Source organism: Hippocampus guttulatus, chromosome 9 (assembly GCF_054856545.1).
Source record: "Hippocampus guttulatus isolate MCC_2025c chromosome 9, RoL_Hgut_1.0, whole genome shotgun sequence".
In the NCBI taxonomy this organism is placed as follows: Eukaryota; Metazoa; Chordata; class Actinopteri; order Syngnathiformes; family Syngnathidae; genus Hippocampus; species Hippocampus guttulatus.
The window spans coordinates 10,196,971-10,219,612 of NC_141269.1; the positions used below are offsets into that span (position 1 = coordinate 10,196,971).

Genomic DNA, 22,642 nt, shown 5'->3' on the forward strand with positions numbered 1-22,642 from the left:
CCAATTGCTAGTTTGGGACATGGTTTCTCTACCCCTGAGCCACACCACCACATAACTTCTTGTTTGTTATGTGTTGTCTTCAATAAAGCTGCAAATAGTGTTTAAAGAGAGATGTGACCTTGTTGCAAACACTGGGAATCGAACAGCAGACGTTGGATTGGGGACTTCAGCTTTCTACCACTGAGCTAACCTACCACAATGAACCTCTGGGTTGTTTTTTTTTTCTCTCAAATAAGTTGTATATGGTGGTTAAAGAATAGATATTGTTGCAACAACCAGGGATCGAACACTCAACCTCTGGTATGGCACTCCATCACTCTACCACTGAGTCATAGCACCATATAGAGCAGTGGAGTTGTGTTTTTTTAATAATCATGGTCGTTTCTTACGGCTAAACTGACATGGTCGTTTTTTTTTCCGGCTAAAAACGCCTTACTATACATGTTCGTTTTTTTCGGCGAAAAACGCCTTACTATACATGGTCGTTTTTTTCAGCTAAAAACGCCTTACTATACATGGTCGTTTTTTTCGGCGAAAAACGCCTTAGTATACATGGTCGTTTTTTTCAGCTAAAAACGCCTTACTATACATGGTCGTTTTTTTCAGCTAAAAACGCCTTACTATACATGGTCGTTTTTTTCAGCTAAAAACGCCTTACTATACATGGTCGTTTTTTTCAGCTAAAAACGCCTTACTATACATGGTCGTTTTTTCGGTTAAAAACGGCTTATTATACATGGTCGTTTTTTTCGGCGAAAAACGCCTTACTATACATGGTCGTTTTTTTTCGGCTAAAAACGCCTTAGTATAAATGGTCTTTTTTTTTGGGCGAAAAACGCCTTATTATACATGGTCGTTTTTTTCATCTAAAAACGCCTTACTATACATGGTCGGTTTTTTCGGCTAAAAACGCCTTACTATACATGGTCGTTTTTTTCGGCTAAAAACGCCTTACTAATTATGGTCCTTTTTTTCGGCTAAAAACGCCTGACTATACATGGTCATTTTTTTTCGTCTAAAAACGGCTTACGAGACATGGTCTTTTTTTTCCGGCTAAAAACGCCTGACTATGCGTGGTCGTTTTTTTCAGCTAAAAACGCCTTACTAGATACATGGTCGTTTTTTTCAGCTAAAAACACCTGACAATGCGTGGTCCTTATTTTCGGCTAAAAAACGCCTTACTATTCATGGTCGTTTTTTTTGGCTAAAAACGCCTTACTATTCATGGTCGTTTTTTTCGGCTAAAAACGCCTTACTGCACACGGTTGTTTTCGTCGAAAAACACCTTACTGTACATGGTCGTTTTTTTGGGTTAAAACACCTTACTATACATGGTCGTTTTTTTTCGGCTAAAAACGCCTTCTTATACTTGGTCGTTTTTTTTCCGGCTAAAAACGCCTTCCTATACATGGTCGTTGTTTTTCGGCTTAAAACCCCCTCCTATACATGGTCGTTTTTTTCGGGTTAAAATGCCTTACGATACATGGTCTTTTTTTTCGGCTAAAAACGCCTTACTATACATGGTCGTTTTTTTCATCTAAAAACGCCTTACTATACATGGTCGTTTTTTTTTTGTTAAAACGCCTTACTATTCATGGTCGTTTTTTTTTGTTAAAACGCCTTACTATTCGCTCCGGTTTCCTCCCACATTCCAAAAACATGTATGGCAGGCTGATTGGGCGCTCTAAATTGTCCCTCGGTGTGAGTGTGGGCGCGGATGGTTGTTCGTCTCTGTGTGCCCTGCGATTGGCTGGCAACTGATTCAGGGTGTCCCCCGCCTACTGCCCGAAGACGGCTGGGATAGGCTCCAGCACCCCCCGCGACCCTAGTGAGGATCAAGCGGTTCGGAAAATGGATGGATGGATGGATGGCCTTACTATTCATGGTCGTTTTTTTTCGTCTAAAAACGGCTTACGAGACATGGTCTTTTTTTTCGGCTAAAAACGCCTGACTATGCGTGGTTGTTTTTTTCGTCTAAAAACGCTTTACTATACATGGTCGGGGTTTTTTCGGCTAAAAACGCCTTACTATTCATGGTCCTTTTTTTCGTCTAAAAACGCCCTCCTATACATGGTCGTTTTTTTCGGGTTAAAATGCCTTACGATACATGGTTGTTTTTTTCAGCTAAAAACGCCTTCCTATACATGGTCGTTTTTTTTCAGCTAAAAACGCCTTACTAATAATGGTCCTTTTTTTCGGCTAAAAACGCCTTACTATTCATGGTCGTTTTTTTTCGTCTAAAAACGGCTTACGAGACATGGTCTTTTTTTTTCGGCTAAAAACGCCTGACTATGCGTGGTTGTTTTTTTCGGCTAAAAACGCCTTACTAGATACATGGTTGTTTTTTTCGTCTAAAAACGGCTTACGAGACATGGTCTTTTTTTTCGGCTAAAAACGCCTGACTATACATGGTCGTTTTTTTCGGGTTAAAATGCCTTACGATACATGGTTGTTTTTTTCGTCTAAAAACGCCTTACTATACATGGTCGTTTTTTTCGTCTAAAAACGCCTTACTATACATGGTCGTTTTTTTCATCTAAAAACTTCTTACTATACATGGTCGGGTTTTTTTCGGCTAAAAACGCCTTCCATGGTCCTTTTTTTCGGCTAAAAACGCCTTCCTATACATGGTCGTTTTTTTCAGCTAAAAACGCCTTACTAATAATGGTCCTTTTTTTCGGCTAAAAACGCCTTCCTATTCATGGTCCTTTTTTCGGCTAAAAACGCCTTCCTATACATGGTCGTTTTTTTCAGCTAAAAACGCCTTACTAATTATGGTCCTTTTTTTCGTCTAAAAACGCCTCACTATACATGGTCGTTTTTTTTCGTCTAAAAACGGCTTACGAGACATGGTCTTTTTTTTCGGCTAAAAACGCCTGACTATGCGTGGTTGTTTTTTTTCGGCTAAAAACGCCTTACTATACATGGTCTTTTTTTTCGGCTAAAAACACCTTCCTATACACGGTCGTTTTTTTTTTCGTTAAAACGCCTTACTATTCATGGTACTTTTTTTCGACTAAAAACGCCCTACTATACATGGTCGTTTTTTTGTCTAAAAACGCCTTACTATATACATGGTTGTTTTTTTCGGCTAAAAATGCCTTACTAGATACATGGTCGTTTTTTTTCGGCTAAAAACGCCTTACTATACATGGTCATTTTTTTCGGATAAAAACTCCTTACTATACATGGTCGTTTTTTTCGTCGAAATACGCCTTACTATACATGGTTGTTTTTTTCGTCTAAAAACGCCTTACTATATACATGGTCGTTTTTTTTCGGCTTAAAACACCTTATTATATATACATGGTCGTTTTTTTCGGCTAAAAACGCCTTTCTGTACATGGTTGTTTTTTTTCGGCTAAAAACGCCTTACTATACATCACTGGTGTCAAACTCATTTCACATGGTGGGCCACATACGGCCTCAGTAGATGTCAAGTGGGCCGGACCATTAAAATGATACCATACTTTGCTATAAACAACGAAAACAATATGTCTTTCCTTTGTTTTTGTATAAAGAAGCACAAGAACATTTGGAAAATGTTGAAGTTTAATGAACGTATCTTTTACAAAACATTTCATGAAGCATCTTAAATTTCCTTCAACAAATGTGCAATTTACTTTTTTCATTCACATATATGCAATGCAACTAACTGATCCCATTGATTGTACCAACTTGAACAAGTAATTGGTATTGAAAAATGCACTTTATGATTAAACAAGATATATAAAGAAAGGAAGTTTTAAACCATTTACACGTGCATAAAATCTAAATGTAATCCCTGCCTACACCTTACAAACTAAGGAGAGTGCTATTAAATGTGTAAATGTGAGAGTGCTATTGTCTACCGTCTAATGTCATGGGTCTGTCTCAGTGACGGACTGAGGCTGCTGTCGTCTTCTTCTCTGGACAAAACACCTTCTCTGCCACCTTCTCTGATCACTTCCTGTTGTCTGTGTGTGTTTGTGCGCGTGTGTGATGAATGGAATTCCGCATCGGTGTGCAATTGTAAAACAAGGCTGTGTGTTGAAAAAATAAATCTGAAACTGCATTTAAGGGTGGCTCAATACTGGCTGGCCATATACGGGCCGGAGTTGTAAATTGATTTCTGGCCCAAATACTTCACTCCACAACTGGCCCTCATCTGGTTTGCCAGAGTCAGGCCAGTGCCTCCTTTGCCACTCCTGGGCCGTGTTCGGCCCACATGCATTATGCCAGTGCCGACTCAAGGCCAGCTGTGCCAGCTTCATGCCGAATCCGGGCCAGATGCCTTTGCTGACTGGGTAGTTTTAAAATCACAAGTCAAGAATAATGACTGTTATTGTGGATTATATTTGACAATTTGACATTTTGGTTCAGACTTTAGCAAGCATCATGGAACTTAACATGCTTAATTTGCTTTCGCGGGCCACAGAAAATGATGTGGCGGGCCAGATCTGGTCCCCGGGCCTTGACTTTGACACCTGTATTCTACAGCTACATGGCAACTTGTTTATGCAGTCACAATTGATACAGTGCGGTGAAAGCTGCAATATCTGCAAACAGAAAGCTCGCATAGTAGGAAATGAATCAATGCTGCGTTTTTGCTTAACCATATAGCCATGGGCATAGTGTTGTAAGTTGTATTTTGTTTTGTTTTGGGGTTTTTTAGTTTTCAAAGCTTGTAACTCATTCCTTCACACATTTATTTAATATAAATTTTAAAAAAACAGGCATCGTGTACTCAAAAACTTGCCACGATAGAGAAAAACAGATTTGTTTTGGATTCCGCAGGCGTAAAATGAGTTTAGAACAGTTGTCTAACCTAACTCAACAAAAACAGTTGTAATTATTATGAGGTTAACTTGTTACGCCCTAAATGTAAATGTGTCTGCCTGTGAACAGGTATGACCCTCAGACTGATGTGTGGACAGCAGTGGCCCCCATGAGTATCAGCAGAGACGCAGTGGGCGTTTGTCTCCTCGGCGACCGTCTGTACGCCGTAGGTGGCTACGATGGACAAATGTATCTCAACACCGTGGAGGCTTATGACCCTCAGACCAATGAGTGGTCTCAGGTACACAAACACACAGAGGCACACGCCTGTCCCAAAGTATGCTAAATGTTTCCTTCCTCTGTTGCAAAATGTCACCCCTGGCGCATCCTAGACAGATCATATGTGGGCAAGTTCAGGAGGTAAAAGAGGCAACCAGATTGAAACCCATTTCCAAATAAACTGGGAAGTTGTGTTAAACACCAATAAAAACTGAATACAATGATGTTCAAATCACGTTCAACCTATATTTAATTGAATACACTCCCCTTGTCAATTTTTGCAAACACTTGTTTGTTTTATTTGAGAGAAATGGGTCTTTTGTGTACATGGAAAATATTATCGATTGTTCTTTCATACCCATGAATATTTGGATAAGCACTGTTGAGAATGACAATGAGGGAGTGCATGTTGCGTGCAGCTCTGATAATGCTGATGATGTGGTTCTTGCATTTACCAGGTGGCACCGCTGTGTCTGGGCCGGGCCGGAGCCAGTGTGGTGGTGGTCAAAATGTGAGAACATACCAGAAGGCCCAGCAAGCTGCCAGGAGCAAAGCCCGACTGAGAAGTGCCAGGGGACTTCACAATGTGAACAATAATTCCCCAGCCTCATTTTCTGAGCGCTGACATCCCAATCTCTGCCACCGGTGACAGCCATGATCCAAAGCATTCTGCTGGCCTTGTGTGGGTGGGACAGTCACTCCTCCACAGACCCCAACTCCTTATTTTGGAGAAGACGCGCACTTACACTGTTTTGCTGATGGAAAGGTGAAGGACTGTTCAGAAAGTTACTCTTGATTTGTTTTTAATGTGTTCATTGGCAAAGAGCTTACCTCTCTCAATGACCGACATACAGTAAAACAACTCCTCTCTCTGCTGCTGTCTTTCTTCCGCATTGTATCAGCTCACTTCTGAAAGACAAAAGTTTCTGTATGGTGATTGAAAAATCAATTGTCAAGATTAACTGTTTCATATCAATGCCCATTTTGGAATTGTGACCCGAAAGTATTAAAATGCATCATGTCTTACCATAACACTTGTGACAAATGAAGCAATCAAAATCTGATTTTTTTATTCTATTAAACATGGATCAAAACAGTTTTTGCCAAAATATCAGTGATCAATAATACAATAGCATTCAGGATTTTAAGTGATTACCTAATAAATCTAAATTTGGGGAAGGATGCACTCTAATAATCTGTAACTTTTCTCATGCAGCACAGCCTCAGTTACTTATTTTCAGTGGAACATGCAAAATTCAGCTGTCTGTACTGTGAAGAAAGGATTGCTCTCATTCCCCCAAAAATCTACCCCAGTTTCCAAATAGACGTAATGTCGGAAGGTTCGGTTTGGTACCAAATAGAACGAATGTACAGGTGCTCGTCAAAACATTTGAATATTGTGAATAAGTTAATTTCAGCAATGCTTGAAATGTATCAGCCTGTGTGGGCTGAATGTTTACATTACACAAGTTTCACTTTTTGAATAGTATTACTGAAATAAATCGCTTTCATATTCAAATTTTTAGAGGACACTGGCAATGTGAATACAGACAGTAGCAAACAAAGACCACACTGAAAATCCAACTGTAATCAAGTTGTACGTAAACTGTATGGTCCCTGTATTTTCCCAAGTCACACCAGAAATGTCTACAGAAAATAGAATTTTCCCCTCATATTACTTTTTAATTACAATTTTCTTGAATTACGTTTCTTTGAATATTGCAACTTCATTAAATGCTGACTCGAGTGAAAATAAGCTTTTGAGCACATGACATGTGCTAAATATGTACATAAAGGTTCATTATTGCACAATAATCTGTTTATTTTTGTACCATGACAGGTGTGACAACCTACGACGGCTATCTCCTTTTTTTTTTGCTTAATTTTATACCATATAAGGCACCTCATATTTGACATGATCAATGATATATATACATGTATACCTTCTCATGCTCTGATGGCTTTTATACAATAAAAGTTAAGAGGATGGCACTTTTGGTCTGCCCCTGTAAAATACCTCGACACACAGCAATAGCCTCCATCATGTTTACGATCGAGGCGGGTTACATTTGTCAGAAACATGTAGCCATAAAACACAGCCAAGCAAAACGTGATGATGTTCTTAATTTAAGAGGTGGTTGGCAGCATCCGCGGTTGCACTGGACTTTTTTTTTGCATTAACATTGTGGACTGCTGTTAGCCTGAAGTAAAGATGGAGTGTCATGATTAACTGTGGGCAACAAGAGCAATGGCTGACTCGGCAAACAGCAGCCAAGCGGTGAGTGAACCCTTTGAGTGATTTATGGCTGGAGAAGCTTAAACATCTTTGAGATTTGGGCTAGTGACCTCAGAGTCACAAATTATGCATCTGAAATGTGTAATGAGGACACAACTGAAAAACTGGCCAGCGAGGCTTAAAAGCTGCGATACCACATGCTGTGAAAATCTCAAACCCATATGTGTGAATGATTGCTAATGATAATGAGCTGAACATCTTGTGGGCAAATTCATTCCTGTTGGAAAGATGTTTTTTTTTTGCCCCGCCTTGAATTTGAAGTGGATACAACAACATTGTTAGCAACATAATCATTCAGTATATTTGGATCTGAAAATACAGATTTTCAAGAACAAAAAAAACACAAGAGGCATATCTGGCTATTTTACAAAAAGGGAATTTACAAGAAAAAGATCAGGGTAAAGCGAGCAGCCAAAAGCATTACTGCAGCATTGTTATACTCTTAAGAAGCAGTTGCATGATTTGGGGAACCCCCACCACCCTACCCCCCCCCACACACACTCAGAGACATGATGAGGTGAATTGATACGATCAGGCTCGGGAGGTTTTTAAAAATGGAAAAAGGGCAGGAAGTGGTCATGGTCAGGAGAAAGCTTCATACTGCTTTGTTTTTGGTCACTTTTTAGCCTTGGCCTTGGCCTTTCCCTTCCCCTTCCCAGAATCCTCAGCCTTTTCCTTCTTAGACTCCTTGGTGACGGCTTTGGTCTTCTTCTGCTGTGGGAGGAAAACAAGCAGATCTAAGATTGGATGGGGTCAATTAAGCCGGTCAACAGTTTGATAGACATTACTTTGATCATGGCATCCACACTGAGGCTCCCGCCTTCATCCTCAGACACTGGGGTGTCCTTCTCGGTGTCCTGCACTTCCAGTTCAGACTCTTCGGCGCCGCCGCGCCGCCCCTTCTTGATGGCTTGCAGGGAGTACGGTGTCAGATGGACCTCCTTGTTGTACGTCCTCGTGAATGCCGCTTTCACCTGGAAGGAAGGAAAGCAAATTTAGTTTTCTGAATGGCAAATTTTCACGTGATGCGTGAGCGCGCTGGCAAGCACTTGACGTTTTCCATAACCCCGTCCGCAGCCCCGCCGTCGACAGATAGACGGAAGATATTTTCATAGCATGATAAGCAGCCGTTCGCAACCAGTGCACATCATCATTCAAATATATGACAGCAAACCCAGCACCCGCCAACCCCACCCCCACCACAGCACAGCCTCTGCTACCCATTGCTGACCTTTGAGTCCAGTTTGGAGTAGGGGTCAGGTTGTCCGCCCCACGAACCGATCTCCATCATGTTGTCCATGTCCTCCCTGATGAGCTGGTAATCGTCCAGTAGCCGCACAGCCTCACTGGCGCCCTCCGCTGCCAGCTTCTGGAGTGGGCTGAGTAGGGCCTGCCGCAGGAAGTAGAGGTAGTCCAGGTTCACCGCTTGTCTGCTGCTCATCGTTCTGTGCCACACATGACATCTTTAGCACCCCGGAGGGGAAACAAAAAAGCCCCGTGGTGGTTACTGGCATGGCGCTCTCACTTCAAAGCCATGTGTGAGGCCAGCTCCTGGACGATGCGGGAATGTTTGCCTGCCGACGAGTTTTTGCCAAGCCAGCTTGGGAAAGATGGGAAATGACTCATGTAACCTCTCATGAGCTCACCTGGGATTACACTGGCATAGATAGCCTACAAACAAACAACATCATCAGCATCAAATCAACAGAATTTTATTTAGAGAGTATTTTAAAAACAATCATTGCTGCATTCAAATTGCTGTGCATGGAGTAAAAATCTGACATTCAAAAGGAAAGACAGTTAAAACAAACTCACACAAAAAGTCATAAAACACTTTGACGTAACGGACAGTTGGACCTAATGTACAAGCCCTTCAGCTGATTATCTGGATGTGCAAAGCCTGAGAACTACACTATGCTGGGTTGAATTGTGGACATTTTGCATGAAGCTGTTTTTCACCATTTCATTTTATTTGTTCATTTTGGAGGGGGGGTTATGGCTAAAAAACTGGGCATATGAAATACTTTGGAGTACAGCATGAATTTCCCCTGTTCACCAGTGAAAATGCGCACAATGTTGAGAGCAGAGACAAATGTGTGATTTCTATTAAACTTAAAGCCTAATTTTGTTTTCAAGAATTCAAAAGTAGCAGGTTTGTTCACAACACTCCTCACTGTATGTCAAATTTAGAGGACATTTATTTTGTCTTTGCAAAGAAAAACCTGAGCCTCAACTTCCATATTACTTATGAAAAGTGTGTGTGTAGTACCTGCGTGGGTAGCAGAGACCAGTTCTGCCCAGAGCGGATTCGTCGGTCCACCAGGTCTCCATCACCGATGGAGTCAGCCGTCTTGCTGAGCAGCACAAGGTGAGACTTTGCATTGCCCCTAAAAAATAAGTTTAAAAAGTGCAGTTTTGTCAAGTGCAACTAACGTGTGAGCGTTAACTGTGTTGAAGTGAGCAAGAGGACAGCGCGTGTGGGCCTCCCTCCCTCACCCAGCAGCGGCAGGCCGCACGTGTAGATAATTCTCCTGGACAAAGAGGGGTGCTAGCGAGTAGTCGTGGAAGAAGAGATCCGACTTGTCAATGAGACTCATGTGGGACGTCTCCTCGCCAGCCGCAAACACCTTTCGGCAGACGTCAAAGGGCCCCATCTTCAGGTCCTTGCGGGCGCTGGCGGCGTCAGACTTGCACTGGTCGTAGGTCATCACCTTGTCTTTAGCTGACCACATGCTGAGGTTATGGATCACCTGAGGGAAATCCAGCCAGCACACCTTTAGCTGCTAACGCTCCCAAACCTGATTACCTGTCGGAATTGTTTTTCTTTTAAACCTGTCTGATGTCTTGATTGGACGCCAAGATAACTTCATTAAGTGCCGGAGGCGGGATCTTGATTCCTTCCTTGAAAGCGATGGACATCATAGCACCCTGAAAAAAGGAGGGGCGGCGGTGGGCATGTATTGAGGCACAATCGGTAAAAAATGTTACGTCTTAGGTAATACTGAAATAAATAAAAACTAAATGCATCCATCTAAAGAATTTCAAATGAAGTACATTTTTGAATGTTTTTGAAAAGGTTACAAAAACACTGAAATGACCCGTGGTATCTTAAACCAGTTTTTCCTAACCTTTATTGAGCCAAGGCACATTTTTCACCTGTCCTTTAAAATCTCAAGGCACACCGCCAAACAAAAGCGGCACCATTTGTTTTTTTAACTCATGCTGGGTGATATCGGAGCCCCTTTATGATTCTGTTGTATGTTTGCAACAGGGAGATACACAGGTTAACAAGGTTGTACTTTCAGCAATCGGGTGGCCAAGCATCTAATTGGTCACTTTGTCACCGACATAGATAGTTGGACAAAAATACATTTAAATGGTTGGTTCTTGGGATGCACCATAAATTCGGACCCAATAATTATCGGGTTGAAATTATGATGAATCAAAACAACAAGCTCCTATGGAAACAAAATCATAAAACAAAGATGAAAATTCAATGAAGCCGTACTCTGCAATTGGATGGACGAATTATAATGACAAAGTATTCAACGAGATTCAGCGCAACAAATTTATAAGCCACTTAAAACATCATCACTATGCCAACTCAGCCTTGAGTCAGTTAATTGTAGTCTGGTGTGACAAAATACTTGGACTGCGACAAGTGTTTTCAACATAGATGGGTGGGAGAGGAGAGTCTCCGGTACTGAACTTCTTCCCACTATTCTCCAAAAGCTGTCGCAACCACGCCCCCGTTGTACTTTGGATACCGCCTCGGAAGCCCGCAAGATGTGCCCATACCTTGATCTGCTCCATTCGCGGCCTCTGGAAGCGCAGATCAAAGCAGTAATTGGCCAGTGATCTGATCTTCTGATGGTTCCGATCGTTGCACATGCAGATGATGGGAATCTTGGAATTTTTGATGAGGCTGATCAATTCCTGCCGGATGACACAAATGCTTGTCAGTATCAAGGAGATGGGCCGGAAAAGGTCGGGAACCAAGAAGCAATGCGTGTTTGTCTACCTGCATACCACCCCGATCCTCATTGCCCGCCATGCCATCAACCTCATCCATGATCAAGACGTGTTTGGTGCTGACTTTGTGGGACGTGCCTACCAATCACACAGCCATGAAGCGTCATAGGGCTGCAGTGAACTGAGCCCAACTAGCTTCACATCAGTGATTCAACACTGCATGTATAACTAATCACATGAGACTTCAGTCCAGTGTATCATGTATAATATCGACAGAATTTTGCTTTTTGTAAAATCAATACAAATGCTTTTTTCTTTTCCCAGTGATTTTAAGTTCCCGCGGCCACAGAAGCGACTTTACCTTTGTAAAAGCTTTCGATGCTGGTGTTGTTGAGGGACTCTGCGACCACGTCCTTCAGGTTGTTTTTGCTGCGTGTGCAACTTGCATTCATTTCCACATAGCTGAAGCCCAACTCCTATCGGCCAATCCGCAAGAGAAGAAAATGTACAGTATATTCGGTCTCAGTCACAACAAGGCTGAACGCAACGCTACCACCTTTTCTAACTCACCTCGCAGACTAGGGCCGCGGTAGTGGTCTTCCCCACACCCGGCGGTCCGGAGAGCAGAGCAGCTTTGTAACCTGATCCGTCATCTTTTCCTGCAGCAAACTTTCCAAATCTGGCAACTATACACCAGAAAATAAGAGTCTCATGCCCACTTTTCAGGAAAAAATAAGCGGATGAGTCTACAGTAGTTTGATTTATCTAAGTATTAATATTAAGTGCAAAAAGATAGCTAAGGCTGCATGTTACCTGGTGGTTTGGAGGCAGCGCTGCTATGGTGCGTGTACCAGTTTTGCAGCCAGCGGAGAAGCTTGTTGGCGCAGCTCTGTTCCCCCTGCTGGCCTATCACAGCCTTCAGAGAACACGGGCGGTATTTGTCCACCCACAGCAGAGTGGCACCGTCCTCAGTTACTGATTTCAATTTTGAGGCTGAAGAGGTGAAGTTCTGAGAAGAAAGTCCCAATTCCCTGCGAGCAGTTTGAGCTGAGCCTCTTCCGGGCGGGGTTCCGCCATCCATGGTTTTGGCACTGCGGCCGGTTGTCTGCGCAGTCTTTGAGGGACTCGGAGAGTGAGGGGACTTGGAGTTGCCTTTGGAGGGAGAGATCTTTGAAGCTTTAGGAGTGGTCTTTGGGGCTGAGCCCGGTGGAGTCCTGGTCTTTGAAGCTTTGCTCTAAGTGATGAAATAAATACAAACAAGAATTGACAAAAGATATCTGAAGTTCGTTGAAACCAGCCTGTTCAATCACAAAAAACAATTAAGAAAGCACTGTCTGCTGACCTCGGCCTCTGCAGCAATCTCATACTTGGACTTCTTCCCTGGTTTGGTCCTAACTAGCTCAAACAGGTCATCCTCATTAAGGATTTTGGTTCCGAAACTCTCCGCCTTAGAGGAACCAGAATTATATATTAAAAAAAATACAATTATTCCTTCAGCTGGAATAATTTTACAGCAAATCTGGCCTCAATTGGACAAATATTTCAGCTTATGTTGAAATATACATTTAAAAGAGTTCAATGCTCACTTGAAATGAACATGACGTCAGAAAGATGAGGTGTTGGCTACCTTCTCGAGCTTGGAGACGCCGCTGTCCCGACCCTGCACCAGGTAGGTGGTCTTCTTGCTGACGTTGCCCGTCACTTTTCCACCGTAGCGCTCGATGAGGGATTTGGTCTCATCTCTTTCCATTGACTCCAGAACGCCCGTCAAGACAAACACGCAACCCTCCAAACAGTTATCTGCACCCTGGAAGACCCACGACAGTTGGCGATTGATAAGCAACACATGACGTCTGTTGATGACCTGAATGCAATACCGTGGGGATTTCTCTGGAGCCCAGTGCTCTTGGTCCATCTCTGTTCAGGTAATTCCTGTAAGCGGAAGTGTTGAGTTTCTTCTTCTCTGCCTCGTCAGGTCTGGTGCTCTAACAGAATTGGGAGAACAGAAATAAAACGGTCCACAAGTGACCGTGCTACCGATCTCATTCGTCATAAAACATTTTCACACACTTGCAGCACCACTGCTAGTTTACTGAGCGAGCCCACCCTCTGTTGAGTTCAGTGGGGCATCCATGTTGTCAATGACAAAACAAGCAAGCAAGCGGAGCTAAATTCTGTTGCTGTTTTTTTAAATCCAAGACACAAGACTCCAACTGCCGATGAGTTCAATAACTACAACAGAAAAGTCCCCCAATTTGCTGGTATCTTTTATCAAAGTGAATAGTATGAATGAATAAATTCACAACATACCGCTAAAGTGTATATGCTTTTAAATTCAGGTTAAAAATTATGCTCTTTTCCCATATCTTTGACAAAAGTCTTTCAAAGTATTTTCAAAATTATGTTTTCAAAAATCTTGTTCTGGCAATGCACGCGCATTTAGTAACTTTAGTGCCCCATTTTTTCATTTCTTTGCTTTGTTTTAAACCTCATTAACACCGTAACTGCTTTTAAATGTACATTTAATTACACTATGTAAAGTACATTGAGTTATATATTGTACATAATGAATTGGAGCTTACCGCTGGTTCAGTGGGAGAAGTTTCAAGTACGGGCCCTCTTTTGGATGCCGGCACCTTTTCACTCCCTGACAGGGTAAATGGCCCCTTTTTGGGAGAGATTTTCATTTTTGTCTGTGCTTTGCTCTTTGTCGCGTTATCTTTTTCCTCGTCTCTTTTCTTCAACATCCCTAGTTTGGAACTGGGTTTGAGTGGAGCAGGGTTTTTCTTGGGTGAAGGACCGATCATGTCCTCTGACATGCTGTCCTCTCTGTTGTTCTTTGAAGGGCTGAGTGAATTCCTCTTTCTGTGGAATGCCTCCACATTTTTTTCATCCGAGCTTTTACGAACCTGGATGAGAACACAAAACAAAAATTGGATTTGATAAAAATGCTGGCATGAAACTGTCATTATTACTGCTTCAAATTGTCACTACCTTCTTTGCCTGTGGCTCTGCATCCAGCATGGCAAGTGTTCTGGCAAAGTCTTCATCTTCATGAATCTGCTTCTCCAGCTAAGTAATTCCCAATTGAGGAAAAAAAACACATTTATTTTTATTCATCTTGTTCACCAATGACAACTGACAACAACAAAGCAATAGTTTAGCCAATGACAGGGGTCCTCATAGTTCACAACGGTACTGACATACATGTTGAGGTTAAGAACGGTGCCCAATCATTTTTAATTTCTGCAGCAGCGTAAAAGCAGCTCCACACTGAGCAGCGCGGAAGAACTGGACAGAACTGAACAATGCGCAACTAATTACAGTTGATGACTGAGCCGCTCACACCTACCCTCAAGCTGCAACAAAAACTGTAAACCCTGGCGTTTTTATTGGTGACTGTTTTCGAGCGCTGCTTCTATTATTTTATTGAGCTACAAACAACACACCACAATTGTAAAGTAAAAGCTGAGTACCATGGCCCCTGTAGCTGTTGACGGAGAATAAAAGCCGACTTTGGGCAAGGGGCAGGTCGCACCTGTACTGATCCCTCACATACACACAAAAAAGACACTTTGGTGTCTTCAATGAAGCTAGTATGCATGTTTTTGGAATGTGGAAGAAAAGGTGAAGCACCTGAAAAAAACCTATGCAAGCACAGGGAGAACATGAAAACTCCACACCGGGAGTCTGGAACCTGGACTACAAATCTCATAATTCCGAGGCAAATGTGCTTGCAGCTTGCCTCTCGCCTGCTGTATCACCTTATATCCAAATATTTGGTGTAATTCTGATTTTACAATGCATTCCATAAATCATCAAATCTATTTCTGTCCAAATTCAGCTGCATAACAACAAAAATAGAACTCCGTCACAAACCAAGGACCCCTTTTACTTCACAGATGGTTTTGTTCACAGTTTACCTCATCATCCTCAACCATTTGCAGCTGTCGAGCTATTTGCTCATCGTTCAGATCATCGGTATCCTGGATTGGCTGAGGATGAGACGAGTTGTTAGTAAGTTTAGTTAGCCTTGATAGCGACAGTAAACATCACACAACACACCGTTTAAATGAGACTGAATAAAATGTCTCAACTACTCACAGTCTTTCGTTTAGTGCTGGCGACCAGCTTCTTGCCCGAGCGCTGGATGCTTTCGTTGCCGAAGTAGTCCAACGCAGAGGTGGGGGTTTGTTTGGCCTGAGGGGGTGGTGCAGTCTTTGGTGTGACTGGTGTGGTGGGACATTTAGCTCTATTTTTCGAGTGAACAGAGGATGACTTGATTGAAGACTCTGCAGCCTCTTTCAGACCTGGACTTGACCTGCTCTTTTGGGAGGTGCCATTTTGCTTGCTTATGGAGGACTTTTTCTTCAAGGACTCAAAGTTGTCACTGTCTGAGTCTACAATCAAAAGAAGTATTTTTCAAAACTTTTTTTTTTTTCTGTCGTTGTTCAACTAAACACCATTACACACCTTAAAAGCAGAACCATCCTTTTAAATGCGTTCCAGTATGTACATTACAATTTAAAACTATGGCAAGCATCATTTCTTCAAACCACCTCCACGCTAAGCGAACTTGAAGTGCATCGTCAACTTGAAAAAATAAAAATAAACATGCCTGCACAGCAAATTTGGTTGGCTGTACTCTTTGTAAAGCTGCGGCTGAAGGTGGAGTTTCTGTATGCAACACATAACACTCAGGAGCAAAAGCTGTTTTAAAAATAACCAAGAAAAAATATAGTGATTGAAGAGAAGAAGAGAACAATCAGATCTGCTGACATCAGTGACATCACATGCCTCGCAGGGAGTGGAGAAAACAGCAGTGAGGAGTTGGACAGCAAACGTTGAGTGGATTTATTTCATGTGAAACAAACACGATCATATACTGCTTAGAAAACTGAGGGGGGAAAAGTAATGTAGAGCTAACCTTCAGTGATTAACGAAGCAGTGCTACAATATAGGATATGAATTAATTATGTTTTATTGATGAAAATGTACAATGTATTGTAAGAGGTGTCTATGTGTGGCCTTCGATTTGCTGGGAATGAGTTTGTGGTGTAATACTGCCCGAAGACGGCTTGTCAGAACTCACCTGCCACCATTTAGAGTGCTTCTAATTAACCCTACATATGAAACTACCAATAGTAGTCAACCTTTTAGCAAAGAACACCATGCCTACAGTGAAACATGGTGCAACATGATGCTTTGGGCTATTTTTCTTTAGCTAGAACTGTTGTTGGCACAAAGCCTTCAGGCTTCTGCTAGAAACAAACAAACTTTTGCCTTTTACAACAGTTTTGAAATAATATACTGTATCTTGGTCTCATTTTTTAAAAATGACACAAACATTCTTTTCACTCTACTTCTTGATCAATGAGTGTAGCAGTCTGATTAAAAATATATCCATTTTTACAGAAGTGCAAGGTTCAGCGAGGATATATTTTCATAACGTGGACAACCATTTTACCTGTTTCCAAGACACAGTGAACAGGCTCTTTCTTGAGAGACTGTGCAGCATTGCCGATCTTCTGCTTCTTCTTAGGCGATTTCTTGGATTTTCTGTCTTGATCCTCTGAGTCAGAGTCTGAATAGACCAAAAACAAGCATGGTAGTCAAATAAAATGCTCACTAGTGTTGGTGTCTGAGTATTACTTAATACTCGAATAATTTCCATGTCATGTAAAATCATTGGATGTCTTATTTAACTGTTTTTAAAAAGTAGCAGCAAATGGTTTATCAAGTGTGTGATCATCTTCAAAGTGTTATTGCAATCTTTTGCAAAACCAAGTTAACCGTAGGCGGGACTTATTACAAGTTATCTTTACAAAGACCAATCATAGGCAAATTTCAGAAATATAATTACCTGATTCTATGACTGCATGTTTTTTCCGTTTTTTGTCATGCATACGTTTCACGTCTGTTTCTTGTTTTTTAATCTGAAGCATTAAGAAAAAGAATACATGAGACAATAATGTAGCGCATTCCAAGGATTAAACTATACATGTCATTTTCTTGCCTTGGTCTCTTTCTTTTTCGAATCTTCCTCTGAAGAAAGAGGATTCCTCTTCGTGCTCGCGTTTCCATTAGGAGTCGCTTTCTGTGCTGATGGCGCAAAGAATCTCCGAATGTCCTGAGAGCAACCAAACTAATATGAGCAGGGTACTATCTAACGTGATCTTATTGACAAGGCGACAAATAGACAGAGATGCAATGAAATCCACATAATTCACTCAGCGCTAAATTGTTTACTGAATCAGTTTCGCGTGGAGCCTCACACAAAATGTTTCCAAATGCTCCGGATACAAAACGTCTTATTTTACTGAGGTACAATAATTCAACGTCATTAAATGTTTACGGGACAATAGATCAGTTAAGCTAACGGCTCCAATGTTGCAACAATTTGAAGCGGATTTAGCAAGATGAAAGACACTTTGTTCCCATTAAAGTCAACATTTTGTGACAGTCTGTGGTTTCAGAAAACGCGACAGCCAAAAATAGAACGTTACCATTGTGAACACGTCTCCCCACAATGTTTCAGGTTTGTTGTCAGAGAGAGGAAAACGCGCAGCTACTTGGCGCGAAGCAGGACTCAGTTGTCGCCCGAAGATGACGTTGATAAAGCGCCCATAGACAAATATACATAAACACAAATGGTACAAACCGAGAAGACTAGGAGTGCGTTTGAAATATTTTCCAAGCGCGCAATGCTTCACGACGACCGTTCAGACACGCGACTAGTTGTTCAAATGTGTCATTGGGTTATTTAGACGCCCGTCACTCCATTCCTAAACGCACCCTAGATATAGGCCAGCGCACCCAAATTTGTAGACTGACGGGTGGACGAAGTCATTCATACCTTTCCACAGTTACAATACAATTTCAATGCAATACAATTGGGACATTTCCAAAATAAAGTTCATCATATGTAGGGGATATTTTCCACAAAACATCACAACATATGCGGTATGTTTAATACACATTTGCATTGCCGGCAGTATGTTTTAGACTACGTGCCTAATTAGTAATTGTAAAATGCATTGCTACGATTAGGAAGACATCACGTTTTTTATATGAATACATTTTATACGTCACAATTTATGTAGTTATTAAAAAATCATATTTTGTCACAATTCATAAGTGCTATACAATAAACAATGAAATTTCCAAACATACAGTATGTAGTCAATAATGAAAAATGTTAAATCCTATTGACAGGACAATGAAAAATAATAGAATGTCTTGATACTTTTAAAAAACGCCTGTCATTTCTCCACCGACATCACGGCCATGGATTGGCCGCCCATTCAAACTCCTTTAAGGATTTCAAATTTAGTACTGCTATCTTTAGCTGTGTGTATTTAATGAACAGTATGTCTGCACTGAGGATTGAGAGGAAAGAAATTTCATCTGTGCTCCATGTTATACATAAAGCATATTTGACTATAAAGATGACCTTGATGTTTTGATTTGATGGGTAACTTTGAATGCCAGTTATCAATGATGGGTGAGGAAACTTTGCCTGGTGTTTTAAGTAGCATCCAATGAGTCAATTATTACCTGACATGTTTCAAAACAGATTTTCAACTGGATAGGAAGCAGACTGGGAAGAGTAGGTTTAACAATTCTCAGCAAATTCAGTTTAGTATCGTGCATGATGGCTAGTTGGGAAGGGGAATAATCAGGGTCGTCACAGGCTTTCAAACAATTCTCACAAAATGTGTGCTACTTTGTGGAAAAGAAGCAATATATCCAGCTCGAGGGATTCAATTGGATTCCTCTTGATTTTAGATTGTGGTTTCTCTTTGACACAAGGCTGATCGAGTTCATTGCAAAGTGGTAAAGAAAACCTCTATTCTCTATTTGTGCGTCATCCTTCAAAGTTTTTTTTCAGGATGGTTAACTACATGTCAAAAGCTTTTCTGGCATACAGTACAACTTAATTTTTCGAAATCAATTTTGGCCTGTATTAAAAAACGAAACTATACCCGGATCGTATTTAGTAAACAGAACACGAAATACAAAAGGATGTGTGTATAAATGTGTCTCCCAAGACACCAAGAAGTGGTCACAGTGACAAGTTTAACAAATATTTTTATATACAGCAAGCATAATTTCTTTGTTAAACTCCCCTTTTGTTTTATTTGGTTCTGGACTAAAAGCGAACAGACAAGCCTGCATGTGGTTAAGATGCATATATGAAAAACAAAACAAAGGTGATGAAACAATATTCCAACTTTATTGGTCAAAACAGAATATGCTTGATGGATGACATAAGTAGGTTTCTGGTGTCTTAATCGGGGTGACATGTTGGTTCATCAGGTCAACTGTTGAAATTTCAGAAAAAAATTTACAAACCAAAAACTGCATGTTGCAGTCCGTTAAAATCATAGAAAATCTTTTTTCTGACCTTGGGTGTGGATTCAGATTTTACTTATCTGCGTCCACAACTGTTCCCTTCTCAGACACGTAAATGCCATCCAAGAACTTTCTGATATCCTTATTTTTGACTGTGGTGGCCTGCTGGATGAGAGCAGCTGGAAAAGGAAGAAGTTGGTGTGAAAAATATCATAAGGGAAATCATTGCATTGACTTTAAAGGCAGACGAGGGCCACAGATTTAGAAAACAGGTCAGCACCTTCACATAAAACTAATTGCAGCTCGCTCTACAAAATAATTTTCTGGAAATCTCCAGCACTTGTTGGTAGTCGCAGTGATTTAGTATATCTAAATTCTAATGTATTGACATGGACTGTTACAACATACTGTACCTGAATTTGACACCAGCTCAATATCGTTGCCCTCCAGCACCAGCTCATCCTTCTGGGCTGCTGAGACTGTGCACATCACACCTGAGAGAAGCAAAACAAACGTTTTACTTCAGGGAGAATGTTGAGTCAAAGTGCAGCCTTGAACACGTTCAATGTACTTTAATCAATTAGGCTTCTTCATACAAAAACGGTAAACTCAAAATTAGCGCAGACCGGAGCCAGGGCACACTCCTAATTTGAAGTTGCCAATTTAAGACCCTAAAAAGAAAAATCATCCCTCCATAATTTTAGTGAGTGCATCAGTATATATTTTTTTCAAATTACACCCGATATTGCATTAAGTTGATCAGCTGCAATGGAATATCCAAGATACTGTAAGCAGTGAAGCACTCCAAGAATACAGCTTTATTTAAATACAGCTCTTTTCATGCAGACGATCTAAGCCCACCTTTCCACAGCTTGTTTACGATGTGTAAGAGAGCAATGTGGGATGGGTATTGAAGGCAAATTTGCTTCCTCATTCAAAAGCTCAATGATCATGGCAATTTGTGTTGAACGCAGAAGATGTCACTATGTATCTAATCATGCGAATCCACAAAGCACTCCAGCAAGTTCTGTCTGAAAAGCAGGCCCACTTTGGGTGTCAATAAACCAGGAACAATGCAAAGGGAACTAGGGAGTTTCACAAAATGCTTAGGTACTGTTGATGGCGCTTCAAACTGTTGCCAACTATCAAAATGTTAATTAGAATGCTACAAAGTCTCAGTTAGTGGTCCACTGTCAACGGCCCATTTTATTATCTGCAGAGAAAAGTGCACGAAGATAGAATGCAAAGGTCCAGTGAACGTTCAGTCAACAAATGAAGGCAACAATGACCATGCACTCACCTGTCCTCATTCTGACACGGCGGATGTACTTCTCACCAAGGAAATTTCTGATCTCCACCATCGTCCCATTCTCTTGCATGACAACGTTGATGGGGAAATGGGCATACACCGAACGCATTTTGTAACGGAACCCCTACAGTGAGACAAGATGATAGAAACGTGAGGCATGGTGAAAGGAGCAATGAAATGACACATTGCTGATGACAGATGGGGTTAGGCTAACACAAAATAGGACAAATTGCTTGACTGCTTGGGTCCGAATTCTTACTATAACAGACTTGGATAGAGGTGGTGGTGAAACGTCAGCATCGTTAAGTGCAAAGGTATAATTTGAAGTCAGTCCTGGAAATTGTTGAAGCTGAGTGACAATCTTACCAAAGTGACTCCCTTGATCATGTTCTGGACGTGACTGCAGATGGTGCGCACTGTTGCCAGCTCCTTTCGGTTCCCCCACCATTTTTCTACTCGCAGCTGAAATACAGTTCTTCAGCAAATCAAAACGAGCAGCTTGATGTTCCAAAGTCATTTGCTGCCCATTTGTGGAGGAACGTCTAAGTTCTTAGCACAGTTCAATACAGGCCGCTATTACAGGTCTCAATCCCATTTGCTTGGTATTCGCGGATTAACATTCCAAAACATGATTAGCAATAAACAGGCATACATTTGCATTCTTAAAAATTATAAAACTTTACAGGGGGCACAAGACCGAAACAGAGCCTCTTGCACAGAAGGCCAAATTAAGTTCACTTTTAAAAGTTATACCGCATTTCAGGATCATTCTAAAATTACATTTGAAAGCCAACGTTCCCTAAACTTCTGTGACAGGCTTTGCTTGGTCTTCCATACCTTCTTACTTTTCCTGCCCAGCAGACGTAGCTCCAGGTTGATGTGGTTGAACTCCCTGACGAGTTTGCCACGGGGACCATTGACAGTCACTGTCCGTCCCTTCAGCTTCACCTCGACTGCAACAAGACAACAAAGTGAGCATTAGCCACCAAGGGATGCCCCTAGCAAACAGCGTTTTCTTACCATTGTGAGGAATGTCGACTGTCTGGCTGCTGAGAATGGTCTTCATTCTGGAAGGGACATGAGACGCGATCAGTTAGTCAGGATTTGACGTGAGATTTCATACTTTTAAATTAACATTCGGAAAGAAGCCAAACGCGACCACATTTGATAACACTGGCACGGATTTCGGACTCATTTAGAGATGAAAACTGCGGGGAGAGCTGGAGCCACAGCGGATAAGACAGCATTAGCATAAGGCAAATGAGACTCCCTACTTAACAGTTCTAATTCAAGCATTTTTATTGGTAAGCATTCCACAGCATTTGTTACATATCGATAGTGGCTATGGTTGAAGTCAAAGCGGGTAGGACACTGCGTGACTCGGCACTGTCGGCCTAAAACGACCAACTTCGATCACGTATCAAACAAGCCCATATATTCCCCTCAGACATGGCCACGACACAAAAATAATGCCTTCCGACTAAAAAGCCTTATTAGTAACGTACACCCCGCAGGTTAGAAGTCAACCTAATGTGAAATTTTGACTGATGGACTTGGATTATGTCCGATGACTGACATTTTCAGGCAACCTCACCTCGCTGTTAGTAGAAGAAAAGGGGGAGGAAATACGTCACGGCGCTGTTGTAGCGTGGGTCTGTGACGTCACCAGACAT

The 22,642-nt window shown here is 41.6% G+C and overlaps 3 protein-coding genes across 6 annotated transcripts in view; 1 reads left to right on the forward strand and 2 right to left on the reverse strand.

Annotated features, from left to right (window-relative positions):
• klhl5 (kelch-like family member 5) overlaps positions 1-7,029 on the forward strand; it is a 25,319-nt gene extending 18,290 nt beyond the window's left edge. Inside the window, exons 12-13 of the mRNA XM_086120139.1 lie at positions 4,888-5,059; positions 5,496-7,029. Coding sequence (XP_085976265.1) covers positions 4,888-5,059; positions 5,496-5,552 — 229 coding nt within the window. The 3' untranslated portion in view covers positions 5,553-7,029. The remainder of the gene's footprint in view (positions 1-4,887; positions 5,060-5,495) is intronic.
• Positions 6,091-18,175, reverse strand: rfc1 (replication factor C (activator 1) 1). 4 transcript variants are annotated; one of them, XM_086120135.1, is made up of 23 exons: positions 17,812-18,171; positions 17,322-17,435; positions 17,169-17,241; positions 16,773-16,889; positions 15,410-15,705; positions 15,229-15,300; positions 14,300-14,377; positions 13,888-14,214; positions 13,183-13,290; positions 12,933-13,112; positions 12,648-12,752; positions 12,119-12,539; positions 11,876-11,991; positions 11,667-11,781; positions 11,355-11,443; positions 11,132-11,269; positions 10,166-10,261; positions 9,830-10,083; positions 9,603-9,720; positions 8,859-9,004; positions 8,565-8,778; positions 8,122-8,307; positions 6,091-8,070 (listed from the first exon to the last, which is right to left on the reverse strand). In XM_086120135.1, the coding sequence occupies exons 1-23, from the start codon at positions 17,812-17,814 to the stop codon at positions 7,882-7,884; spliced, it is 3,555 nt and encodes a 1,184-aa protein (XP_085976261.1). In that variant the 5' UTR covers positions 17,815-18,171; the 3' UTR covers positions 6,091-7,881. The 4 variants fall into 4 exon arrangements, with proteins under 4 accessions (XP_085976261.1, XP_085976263.1, XP_085976262.1 ...); XM_086120137.1 differs by having other exon boundaries at positions 6,091-8,044; positions 17,812-18,170; XM_086120136.1 differs by having other exon boundaries at positions 6,091-8,047; positions 17,812-18,166.
• A 1,344-nt stretch (positions 18,176-19,519) lies between these two features.
• Positions 19,520-22,624, reverse strand: rpl9 (ribosomal protein L9). Its single transcript, XM_086120147.1, has 8 exons — positions 22,564-22,624; positions 21,990-22,036; positions 21,807-21,922; positions 21,336-21,431; positions 20,961-21,093; positions 20,074-20,154; positions 19,713-19,839; positions 19,520-19,629 (listed from the first exon to the last, which is right to left on the reverse strand). The coding sequence occupies exons 2-7, from the start codon at positions 22,033-22,035 to the stop codon at positions 19,733-19,735; spliced, it is 579 nt and encodes a 192-aa protein (XP_085976273.1). The 5' UTR covers position 22,036; positions 22,564-22,624; the 3' UTR covers positions 19,520-19,629; positions 19,713-19,732.
• Between the last annotated feature and the right edge of the window lie 18 nt (positions 22,625-22,642).